At 41.7% G+C, this 13517-nt stretch overlaps 1 protein-coding gene across 6 annotated transcripts in view; it reads left to right on the top strand.

Annotated features, from left to right (window-relative positions):
• Nucleotides 1–13517, top strand: part of NFIX (nuclear factor I X) — a 203476-nt gene that overhangs the window by 153287 nt on the left and 36672 nt on the right. For all 6 annotated transcript variants that reach the window (XM_073587474.1, XM_073587476.1, XM_073587473.1 and 3 more), the window contains 4 exons: nt 6992–7054; nt 10535–10609; nt 12185–12305; nt 13126–13262. In XM_073587474.1, the coding sequence (XP_073443575.1) occupies nt 6992–7054; nt 10535–10609; nt 12185–12305; nt 13126–13262 (396 nt within the window). The remainder of the gene's footprint in view (nt 1–6991; nt 7055–10534; nt 10610–12184; nt 12306–13125; nt 13263–13517) is intronic.

Below are 13517 nucleotides of genomic sequence, written 5' to 3'. Positions count from 1 at the left end.
AAAGGAGGAGAACATTTGGATTTTGGAGTGCAGAATTAGCTGGATTTCTTTTGGGGGCGCGAAGAGCCATTTTGCTTTTCCAGAGCCTTTGTACTACCAGTAACATGGAAGCCCCTTATATTTCCATTGACAGATGGCAGACCTGAGTGGGGACTTTTTTTGTGTAGTGAGTTGAAGCTTTTATTGCGAACATTTTATATTTCATTTGGAATCACATTTATCCTGTGCTCTACCCTGAGCACTTATTTTGGGATTTCCATCTAAATCTTCAATTGACGTGATTCACATGAAACCCCCGAAGGATCTATTCACTATACTTAGGCAGCAGTTACTCTGAACTCCATCTGGCATCTGTTCAGCATTGTCCTTTTTTTCAGATGTGCACAAAACTGTGACTGATGGCACTTTCATGCATGCCTAAAAACACCACTGGATCACAGGTCCTATGGCGTCCACAGTGCCTCCATCTGCCTCATTACAGGGAATCTTCCACCCGGAGTTCCGTTTTAATCACGCATTTTAGAGATTTACATGGAAAACCCGGTTAAAGCGCTCAGCGCAGAGTGCAGGATAAATGTACGCCAAGCCTTACTGTGATCTTTGGAAGCAGAATGAACAAATCAACAGCAGGTGAAGAATTGGTTTTATTTATTTTTAGGCCATTCCTCGTACAATATAATTGATTAGACGACTTTATTCTTCGGGTCAGTGCGATTGCAGCGGTATCTGATTTATATCGGATTGTTATGTTTGGCTGTTTCTCACACACTAAAAAACACCTTTTTTTGCAAAAACTATATTTTGCATCGCCATATTTAGAAAGCTATACATTTTCCATACTTCGACCAACAGAGGCATTTGAGGGCTAATTTTTTGCCGGACAATTTGGCTTTTTTATGGGTACAATTTCCGGGCACATGACATTTTTTGATAGCTTTCTATTCTGAGTTTTGGGAGGCAGAGTGAACAAAAAACAGCGATTCAGGAATTATTTTTTAAATGTCGTTCTGCATGTGGTAAAATTGAGAAAGCACCTATATTCTGTGGGTCAGTACGGTTACAGTGATACCATATTTATAGTTTTTTTATGTTTTTGCACTTTTACACAATAGAAACTATTTTATAGAAAAAATAGTTATCTTTGTATCGCTTTATTCTGAAAGCTATAACTTTTTTATTTTTCTGTGGATGGAGCTGTGTGATGGCTTGTTTTTTGTGTGACAAGATGACATTTTCAGAGATACCATATTTATTTACGTTTGTCTTTTTGATTGCATTTTATTCCACTTTTTGTTCGGCGGTACGATGATAAAGCATTGCTTTTTTGCCTTTTTTTTTTCTTTACAGTGTTCACTAAAGGGGTTTACTAGTGAAACAGTTTTATAGGTAGGTTGGGTCATTCCAGTCACGGCAATTCCAAGTATGTGTACTATTTGGGGTTTTTCTTGTTTTTTTCCATAAAAATATTTATTTCTGGGTACAATATATTTTTATTTTTATTTCATTTTGTGATTTTTTTTTTATATATATATTTTTACAATTTTTTTCACTTTTTTTCGCTATTTTTTTTACTTTGTCCCACTATGGAACTTTCAAATTTTGCAGGCTGATTTTCACTTTTCTGCAGGATAATTACTATGCTTTGCAAACTGTCAGCGCTGCACTGACATACAAACTTGCTAGATCATGCTCTGAGCATGATCTAGCACGTTTAGTAGCACTGGTAACCCGGATGTCGTCATAACTGAATGCCAGGTGTCAGCTGTCAGAATCAGTTGTCACCCGGCTGTGATCGCCCGTGCACAGCCTCCTGTGTGCGAGAGTTCGCCAAGACTTATATATACATCATCGGTCGGGAAGTACTTCCCGACCGACATATATATACTGCAAATGTCAGGAGTGGATTAACTTGGACAGGGGTTAACTTCTTGTGGACGGTAAATCTAAATCTATACCAGCAGTGAATAAATTGCATACAAGTCTATACCAGCAGTGAATAGCCTGCACATAAATCTGTACCAGTAGTGAAAAACCTGCACACAAATCTGTACCAGCAGTGAATAAACTGGACACAAATTGTACCAGCAATGAATAAACTGGACACAAATCTATGCCAGCAGTGAATAAACTACACAGAAATCTATACCAGCAGTGTGAATAAATCTGCGCGCAAATATATACCAGCAGTGTGAATAAATCTGCACACAAATCTATACCAGCAGTGAATAAACTGCACACAAATATATACTGTCACATGGACCCATCCTGTGTGATGCGACTCGCAGGCTGGTAACTGTAAACAACAAAACGCGGCACGTGATACAGTCCTGTGTGACACGGTCCGCTGGCCGGTAACTAAAACAACAAGACAAGGGGAAGGGAAAACAGTTACAACGGTGGGGGGATGTGGAGACCTCCTGCACTCCCCTGAGTCAGTGTCCTTAACACTCCTAATGTTCCCTATGCCGGTTCCACTCTGGGCGCCGCTCAGGATACCTGTCGCCCTAGCACACCCTACACCTATCCCTTGCTAGGGAGCTGGGTGGCGCAGGCACTGGCCCCACCGCTGTACTAATACACACAAAGGAAAAACACAAACAGGGAAACACCACTTAGCTTTACTCTGTTGCACTTTCTCCTGGCAACAGAGTCCACCACCAGAATGCAGCTCTCCTCCTGAAACGCTGCCACCAAGCTCTCTCAGAGCTACAATGAAATCCCCTATGACTCCTTCCACACCAGGGCTAAGACAGTGCTGCAAGGAACGTTCTCCAGCTCCTTCCTCCACCAAGGATGGTTGAACTGAAAACTATCACCAACACTGATTGCAACACCTGTGACTCTTTCATAGCAGAGCCAGCAATCACATCTGCATTACAAACATGTGCACTTAACTAAAGAAACAGAGTGCAATGATGCTCACCACCACCGGGGGGCAAACTTAGAACAAACGACACCACAGTGCAATAATCCAAATGGCCACCGGGGGTAAAAACATCTCTAAGTACAGCTTGAGAAAAAAGGCTATCTGTGCTTTTATCTGTCCTGATCCCGCATGGATCATGACATATACCAGCAGTGTGAATAAATCTGCACACAAATCTATGCCAGCAGTGAATAAACTGCACACAAATATATACCAGCAGTGTGAATAAATCTGCACACAAATCTATGCTAGCAGTGAATACACTGCACACAAATCTATATCAGCAGTGAATAAACTGCACACAAATATATACCAGCAGTCAACAAACTGCATGCAAATCTATACCAGCAGTGAATAAACTGCACAAAACTCTATACCAGCAGTGAATAAACTTCACACAAATCTATGGCAGCAGTGAATAAACTTCACACAAATCTATGCCAGCAGTGAATAACCTGCACACAAATCTATGCCAGCAGTGAATAAACTGCACACAAATCTATACCAGCAGTGAATAATCTGCACACAAATCTATACCAGCAGTGAATAATCTGCACACAAATCCATACCAGCAGTGAATAAACTGCACACAAATCTATACCAGCAGTGAATAATCTGCACACAAATCCATACCAGCAGTGAATAAACTGCACACAAATCTATACCAGCAGTGAATAATCTGCACACAAATCCATACCAGCAGTGAATAAACTGCACACAAATCTATACCAGCAGTGAATAATCTGCACACAAATCCATACCAGTAGTGAATAAACTGCACACAAATCTATACCAGCAGTGAATAATCTGCACACAAATCTATACCAGCAGTGAATAATTTGCACACAAATCTATACCAGCAGTGAATAATCTGCACACAAATCCATACCAGCAGTGAATAAACTGCACACAAATCTATACCAGCAGTGAATAATCTGCACACAAATCCATACCAGCACTGAATAAACTGCACACAAATCTATACCAGCAGTGAATAATCTGCACACAAATCTATACCAGCAGTGAATAATTTGCACACAAATCTATACCAGCAGTGAATAATTTGCACACAAATCTATGCCAGCAGTGAATAAACTGCACACAAATCCATACCAGCAGTGAATAATCTGCACACAAATCCATACCAGCAGTGAATAATTTGCACAGAAATCTATACCAGCAGTGAATAATTTGCACACAAATCTATACCAGCAGTGAATAATCTGCACACAAATCTATGCCAGCAGTGAATAAACTGCACACAAATCTATACCAGCAGTGAATAATCTGAACACAAATCTATACCAGCAGTGAATAATCTGCACACAAATCCATACCAGCAGTGAATAATTTGCACACAAATCCATACCAGCAGTGAATAATTTGCACACAAATCTATACCAGCAGTGAATAATTTGCACACAAATCTATACCAGCAGTGAATAATCTGCACACAAATCTATGCCAGCAGTGAATAAACTGCACACAAATCCATGCCAGCAGTGAATAATTTGCACACAAATCTATACCAGCAGTGAATAAACTGCACACAAATCTATACCAGCAGCGAATAAACTGCACACAAATCTATACCAGCAGCGAATAAACTGCACACAAATCTATACCAGCAGTGAATAAACTGCACACAAATCTATACCAGCAGTGAATAAACTGCACACAAATCTATACCAGCAGTGAATAATCTGCACACAAATCTATACCAGCAGTGAATAATCTGCACACAAATCTATACCAGCAGTGAATAATCTGCACACAAATCTATACCAGCATTGAATAATCTGCACACAAATCTATGCCAGCAGTGAATAATCTGCACACAAATCTATACCAGCAGTGAATAATCTGCACACAAATCTATACCAGCAGTGAATAATTTGCACACAAATCTATGCCAGCAGTGAATAATCTGCACACAAATCCATACCAGCAGTGAATAATTTGCACACAAATCCATACCAGCAGTGAATAATTTGCACACAAATCTATACCAGCAGTGAATAATTTGCACACAAATCTATACCAGCAGTGAATAATCTGCACACAAATCTATGCCAGCAGTGAATAAACTGCACACAAATCCATGCCAGCAGTGAATAATTTGCACACAAATCTATACCAGCAGTGAATAAACTGCACACAAATCTATACCAGCAGCGAATAAACTGCACACAAATCTATACCAGCAGCGAATAAACTGCACACAAATCTATACCAGCAGTGAATAAACTGCACACAAATCTATACCAGCAGTGAATAAACTGCACACAAATCTATACCAGCAGTGAATAATCTGCACACAAATCTATACCAGCAGTGAATAATCTGCACACAAATCTATACCAGCAGTGAATAATCTGCACACAAATCTATACCAGCATTGAATAATCTGCACACAAATCTATGCCAGCAGTGAATAATCTGCACACAAATCTATACCAGCAGTGAATAATCTGCACACAAATCTATACCAGCAGTGAATAATTTGCACACAAATCTATGCCAGCAGTGAATAATCTGCACACAAATCCATACCAGCAGTGAATAATTTGCACACAAATCTATACCAGCAGTGAATAAACTGCCTAATAATACATACCAATAGCAGGGAGGGTCAGAACTCAACTAAAACTGAAGACTGAGATGCTTTATGACAGAGGCGACTCCATCATTTTGTGAATTCAGTAGTAGCCATGATGGCAGTTCTGAGTAAGGTCCTACACAGCTGAGAATACAAGAGATTATGAATACAGGCCACTAGACTTTTGATTGTATGAGATGACTACTCAAGAATGAAATGGCTGCCTTCATAAGGTGTTGGTAACAGGTATGTAAGGTTGGACAATTCGGAAAGTGTGTGATGTTTCTCTTTGCGCTGACACCATTGCATCACTGCCTATGAGTGGCGATCAGTGATCGAGCATACTTGAACGTCTCTTGAAATGTGTTTATCAGACAAGAAAGGCTCCCGCTGCGCTTTCAACCTACATTTATAAGGGTTTGTTTGTTTTATGTGTTAACCTGGCTTTTTGTAGATATGTTTGATTTCTTTTTCGACTCGGCATCCCTAATCTCGCCTCTCTCCTTATTACCGAGGACCGTCAGCCAGCCCTAAAATGGCTGCCAAGTTTTAAAATGGCTGCCAGCAATTCACAACAGTTCTGTGATCTCCTCCTCTATATTCTGCCCTCTCGCTCCAATAAACCATTAATAATAAAAAAAGAACCTGTGATCGACAGTTTAAAGCTGACTCGTGAGCCGAAAGAGAAAAAGATAAATCGGTGCAATAGGAGGGAAATGGGGAGAAAAAAGTCCCGTATATATATAAATGCCACTTTCTATGTGAGTATACCGAAGTAATGATGTGATCCAGAGCCAGATGGGAATCTCGGCCTTCATACACAGAAAACGGGGAAAGGTTCTGCAAGAATCAACCGACAGAGACTAAAGCCTAATGCAATAAATATCAGACTATAGAAAAAGGGTGATAGATAATAGCGAGATAGATAGATAGATAGATGATAGATAATAGAGAGATAGATAGATATATAGATGATAGATAATAGAGAGATATATAGATAGATAATAGATAGATAATAGATAGATGATAGATATAGATAATAGATAGATGATAAATAGATAATAGATAGATGATAGAAGATACATAATTGATAGATAGAGAGATAGATAATAGATGATAGATAATAGATGATAGATAATAGATAGATGATAGATAATAGAGAGATAGATAGATAATACATAGATAATAGATAGATGATAGATATAGATAATAGATAGATGATATATAATGTATATAGATAGATGATAGATAATAGATAGATGATAGAAGATACATAATTGATAGATAGAGAGATAGATAATAGATGATAGATAATAGATAGATAGACGATAGATCAATGGATATGAGATGGATAAGTAAAGACATAAATACTGTTGGCGTATTTTTATATGTGAGGGTATATGCAATGTGTTAGCGCCACCCTGAAATGACGTCCTCTACATTAGACTCTTTCTGTTTTCCTCCAGACTCTGGACAGTCAGACAACACAAACCAGCAGACAGAGGTGGACATAAAGCCTCCTCCCAATGGTGAGTCCTTCTGCACCACCGGATCACAGGCGCTGAAGGCACAGTGTTTTCTGTGGCACCAAATAGTACCAAGACATGGCACCATATTATCTGTGAGACAGGAACGCTCGCTCATGGGATTGGCCAGAGCGGGTAATACTAGTGATGAGCGAATGTGCTGGGATAAGGTGCTGTTCGACAGTGGCAAGACATGCGTGGATTTCCTGTTAGGGTAGGTTTCCATGGTCAGGATTCCTTCAGGATTTGCTGCGGATTGGATGTTGCATACAGCTGCAGCGTCCAATCCGCAGCGTCCAGATGTTACAGCATAGTGGAGGGGATTTTAGCAGCCCTGTGTAACCGGACATGCGGCGCGTCTGTATAGACCACAGCATGTCTATTTATCGTGCAGAGACGCTCAGCCTCCGCAAGATAAATAACCCACTTCTGTTAACTGGATGCGGTGATCCCGCAAGTGTTCAATGAACACATGCGGAATCACCGCCCTTACAAAAGGGGCAGCGCTTTGGGCGGAGCCGGGTTTTCACTGCGTCCAAAGCACTGCATATCCGGACCATGGACACGTACCCTTAGACAATTCCTGAATATGTTGTGGCTGTCGAACAGCTGTGAGACATGCAGCCGTGGGCACTCAAACATATTTTTCGAGCACACCGAAGACACTCGGTTATCACCTGAGCATGCTGAGATAACACCTTATCCAAGCACGTACGCACATCACTAGGTATTAGCCATCATTATTTCTGGATACATCACCACATTCATCAATATAGGTTAAAAAAAACAGAAACTTTTCTGCCATCCTCCAGCCTTTATGAAATAACACTATGGTGATACCGGTTTCCAGATTCTGGGGTGTTATGCCAAAAAATGTAATTGAACATGGAAAATTACACAGCTAAAAGATATAAGTATTAAGAAAAAAATCTTTAAAGAATCGTTGCATGGAGATAGTTCCTGTTTAGATAAAATGAAAAGTGCAGGAAAGGTTTAAGATATTATTTTTTTATTTATTTTGCTGAGATAAGCCAGGATAACATCAAGTGCAAAGGAAAAGGGTAAAACTGCAGCAAACAATCTGGGATAAAGCTGCCTGCAGCAAACAATAAGGGATAAATCGGCCTGCAGCAAACAATCTGGGGTAAAGCTGCCTGCAGCAAACAATGTGGGGTAAAGCTGCCTGCAGCAAACAATCTGGGGTAAAGCTGCCTGCAGCAAACAATCTGGGATAAAGCTGCCTGCAGCAAACAATCTGGGATAAATCTGCCTGCAGCAAACTATCTGGGATAAAGCTGCCTGCAGCAAATAATATGGGGTAAAGCTGCCAGCAGCAAACAATCTGGGGTAAAGCTGCCTGCAGCAAACAATCTGGGGTAAAGCTGCCTGCAGCAAACAATCTGGGATAAAGCTGCCAGCAGCAAACAATCTGGGGTAAAGCTGCCTGCAGCAATCAATCTGGGGTAAAGCTGCCTGCAGCAAACAATCTGGGGTAAATCTGCCTGCAGCAAACAATCTTGGATAATGCTGCCTGCAGCAAACAGTCTGGGGTAAAGCTGCCTGCAGCAAATAATCTGGGATAAATCGGCCTGCAGCAAACAATCTGGGGTAAAGCTGCCTGCAGCAAACAATCTGGGATAAAGCTGCCTGCAGAAAACAATCTGGGGTAAAGCTGCCTGCAGAAAACAATCTTGGATAATGCTGCCGGCAGCAAACAATCTGGGGTAAAGCTGCCTGCATGGGATAAAGCAGCCTGCAGCAAACAATCTGGGATAAAGCTGCCTACAGCAAACAATCTGGGATAAAGCTGCAGCAAACAATCTGGGGTAAAGCTGCCTGCAGCAAATAATCTGGGATAAATCGGCCTGCAGCAAGCAATCTGGGATAAAGCTGCCTGCAGCAAACAATCTGGGATAAAGTTGCCAGCAGCAAACAATCTGGGGTAAAGCTGCCAGCAGCAAACAATCTGGGGTAAAGCTGCCAGCAGCAAACAATCTGGGGTAAAGCTGCCTGCAGCAAACAATCTGGGATAAAGCTGCCTGCAGCAAACAATCTGGGGTAAAGCTGCCTGCAGCAAACAATGTGGGGTAAAGCTGCCTGCAGCAAACAATCTGGGGTAAAGCTGCCTGCAGCAAACAATCTGGGATAAAGCTGCCTGCAGCAAACAATCTGGGGTAAAACTGCCTGCAGCAAACAATGTGGGGTAAAGCTGCCTGCAGCAAACAATCTGGGGTAAAGCTGCCTGCAGCAAACAATCTGGGGTAAAGCTGCCTGCAGCAAACAATGTGGGGTAAAGCTGCCTGCAGCAAACAATCTGGGGTAAAGCTGCCTGCAGCAAACAATCTGGGGTAAAGCTGCCTGCAGCAAACAATCTGGGGTAAAGCTGCCTGCAGCAAACAATCTGGGGTAAAGCTGCCTGCAGCAAACAATCTGGGATAAAGCTGCCTGCAGCAAACAATCTGGGATAAAGCTGCCTGCAGCAAACAATCTGGGATAAAGTTGCCTGCAGCAAACAATCTGGGGTAAAGCTGCCTGCAGCAAATAATCTGGGATAAAGCTGCCTGCAGCAATCAATCTGGGGTAAAGCTGCCTGCAGCAAACAATCTGGGGTAAAGCTGCCTGCAGCAAACAATCTTGGATAATGCTGCCTGCAGCAAACAATCTGGGATAAAGTTGCCTGCAGCAAACAATCTGGGGTAAAGCTGCCTGCAGCAAACAATCTGGGATAAAGCTGCCTGCAGCAAACAATCTGGGGTAAAGCTGCCTGCAGCAAACAATCTTGGATAATGCTGCCTGCAGCAAACAATCTGGGATAAAGTTGCCTGCAGCAAACAATCTGGGGTAAAGCTGCCTGCAGCAAACAATCTGGGATAAAGCTGCCTGCAGCAATCAATCTGGGGTAAAGCTGCCTGCAGCAAACAATCTGGGGTAAAGCTGCCTGCAGCAAACAATCTTGGATAATGCTGCCTGCAGCAAACAATCTGGGGTAAAGCTGCCTGCAGCAAACAATCTGGGATAAAGCTGCCTGCAGCAAACAATCTGGGTTAAAGCTGCCTGCAGCAAACAATCTGGGTTAAAGCTGCCTGCAGCAAACAATCTGGGTTAAAGCTGCCTGCAGCAAACAATCTGGGTTAAAGCTGCCTGCAGCAAACAATCTGGGGTAAAACTGCCTGCAGCAAATAATCTGGGATAAATCGGCCTGCAGCAAACAATCTCGGGTAAAGCTGCCTGCAGCAAACAATCTCGGGTAAAGCTGCCTGCAGCAAACAATCTGATAAGTTGATAAGTTACTATGGGTATCAGTACTTGTGCAGACAGTGGTTATCCAGTGCTCAGCTCTCACGCCCAGTACTTCTTACGACTAATTACCTGAGACTCTGAAGAACTGACAAGGCCTCACGCAGCCTCCAGCGTCATATTGCACCATGCACATAGAAATCATCCCTTTTGTTTGCCTTGTGTAATTGTGGCTCTTTTCTACAGGACATCTCACTTTCCAGGACTGTTTTGTCACTTCGGGGGTGTGGAATGTCACAGAGCTTGTCCGCGTTTCCCAGAGTGAGTACTGAATGTTAAAAAGGGGATTTTGGGGAAAGAAGAAACAACCCGATTAACTTTTAATAGACTCCAAACCCTCAGGATAACAACCAAGGTGACAAATCTGTTACATGAAGCAACACATGTATTGCATTAAATCTAAAGCAAAGAAGGAATATTCTGTTTTTAAGTGTTACTTTTCATATTTTTGAACTGTTAAGAGTAATTCCAGAGTTATTCCAAAAAATCTTAACAGGGTCTAACTTTTCTGTAGATACAGAATTAATCATGTGTGCCAATGCAACCTGTTTTTAAATAACATCCCCAAAAATTGAGGCCCCATCCCAGGGCTCTGTTTTTCTTCCACTGCCACTCAATCCGTTCTCCAGTAGTTCTAATGCTGTCGGTGATGCATTCTCAGATGCACCTAATGACCCTTTATAGTGAAACATCTGACAACTGGGTATGCTGAAAAACCCACCAATACTAGATACAGTGGCAGCTAATGACCCGGTCTAATTTGTAAAATAATATATGCTTCTAATGACCCTCTGTAATAAAATATCTGACAGCTGGGTTGTAGCACAGATCAGCTATGCTATGCTGCAAATCCCTCTGATACTAGCTCCAGTGGCACCTAATGACCCTGTCTAATTCGTAAAAAACAGATGCTCCTAATGACCTTGTGTAATAAAACATCTAACAGCTGGGTTGTAGCACAGATCAGCTATGCTATGCTGAAAATCCCTCTGATACTAGCTGCAGTTGGATCTAATAACCCTGTCTAATATGTAAAAAAAAAGATGCTCCTAATGACCCTGTGTAATTAAACATCCAACAGCTGGGTTGTAGCACAGATCAGCTATGCTATGCTAAAAATCCCACTGATACTAGCTACAGTGGCGCCTAATGACCCTGTCTAATTCATAAAAAACGGATGCTCCTAATGACCCCATGTAATAAAACATCTGACTGCTAAGTTGTAGCACAGATCAGCTATGCTATGCTGAACATTACACTTGTAACAGCCGCAGCTGCACCTACTGACCCTGTCTAATTCATGAAAAACAGATGCATCTAAAGCAACTAATATAACATACCCCAGACCCTTTTGTAGCATTCATGTTACCCTATCGACCGTATTGTAACACAGCTCAGCTCTGCTTTGCATGCAGGATTGAGCATGATTATGTTCTGACGATCCCCACGAAGTGTTGAGTTTGTAAATATTAATGAATGTTGGTCAAATGGTGGGTCACAGTCACTACATTCAAAACTATCAATGGTCACTTCATCCGTAGAAATTGAAATTGCCGACGTTAAGCTCTATCAGAAGCTCACAGAGGAGGAGTGGGTGGGAAGTGCAGCACTTAGAAGGAGCAGGATGTTGCTGAGAAATGAAGTTTTAGCCTGTAAGAATAGGATATTGCCATTGTGGAAATATCCCTTTAAACTGTACAGTCCAATCATATGTACTATTATTGAACATGTGGAACATGCTCTTCCCCTCGAAATCTTTACAAGTAAGTAGAATCTATAAAAGATTTTCTATGGAAGCTCAGGAAACGTGATGTTACTTTTCCATATGTCTTCCAGCACCAGTTGCAACGGCATCTGGTCCTAACTTCTCCCTGGCTGATTTGGAGAGTCCAAGCTATTACAACATAAACCAGGTGACACTTGGCCGACGATCCTTAACGTCTCCTCCATCCAGCAGGTAATTCATTTTTTTATTCTTGGATTGAGCTGAAAAAAGGAATAGTCATGCATATTTACAGAAGTCGATTCTTCAGAACACCCTTAAAGGGAATCTGTCAGTAGGATAAAACCTCCTAAGCCGTCTATATGGCCGCGTAGGTTACAGGAAGCAGAATAAAATGATACCTTGATATCTGTGATCCGTTGTCGTATTCCAGAGATATGTACATTTTTCCTAATATGTAAATGAGCTGTTGAGATCTATGGGGCGGACGTAGAACTCCCCGAGAATCTGCCTCCGGAGCTTATTATAAATGAAAGGGGGCGTCACCATTGTGAATCATGTAGTGACTGACAGTCTGTCTCCTGATCTACATGTCTCACACTGGTAACGTCTTTCACTTGCAATAAGCTCCGGAAGAAGATTTACAAGAGATCTATGTACGGCCCATAGATCTTAACAGCTCATTTACATATTGAGAAAAATGTGGATTTCCCTGAAATAAGACATCAGAGTGCAAATTTCAATCAAGGTTTTTTTTTATAAGATATATTATATTACAAAGTTGCATATTTTCACATATAATGTTGATTCATGGAATAAAAATTAAGATGACGACTACTCTATAAAGATAGTGATTAGTGCTTGTATGTGATGGTCTTTTTCTAATCAATACGAACCGTGAGACTTAATTGCTTGGGGTAATTAGGATTCTGTTGGCTTCTGTGAAATTATTACTGTGGGAATGGCAGTAATAAATGGCATTATAACTCGAATCCCACCCAGCCCTGAGCTGTGAGACGAGACCTCAATGGTTCCCTGTGTTACTGTCTCCCAGCACTACAAAGCGCCCCAAGTCCTTGGACGACAGTGAGTTAGAGAGCCCAGTGGATGACGTCTTCTATCCGGGCACAGGCCGGTCGCCTGCAGCCGGGGGCAGCCAAGCCAGCGTGTGGCCCAATGATGTGGATACAGGTAAGACCGGCCGTGTGACTCGGGGTGTCTGGATCAGCTGCAGCTATAATTAAAAAAACACATTAGAAATCTTGCACTTCTTACATCGGCCACTGGGGCTTTTTTAGACTAATACTTCCTGTTGCTTGAAGAAGTGAACATGTACATTAGCAGCAAAGAGCCGAGTCCTACCATATCTATTGTATTGAAGCAACTAATGAACATGTGCAAAGATCATTGAAAAGGAAATTGGAGGAGGAGGAGGTGAGCTGTGAC

Source organism: Dendrobates tinctorius, unplaced genomic scaffold (assembly GCF_039654945.1).
Source record: "Dendrobates tinctorius isolate UK_male_01 unplaced genomic scaffold, ASM3965494v1 ptg000099l, whole genome shotgun sequence".
NCBI classification, from domain to species: domain Eukaryota; kingdom Metazoa; phylum Chordata; class Amphibia; order Anura; family Dendrobatidae; genus Dendrobates; species Dendrobates tinctorius.
This window is presented reverse-complemented; position numbering and strand designations above follow the sequence as displayed.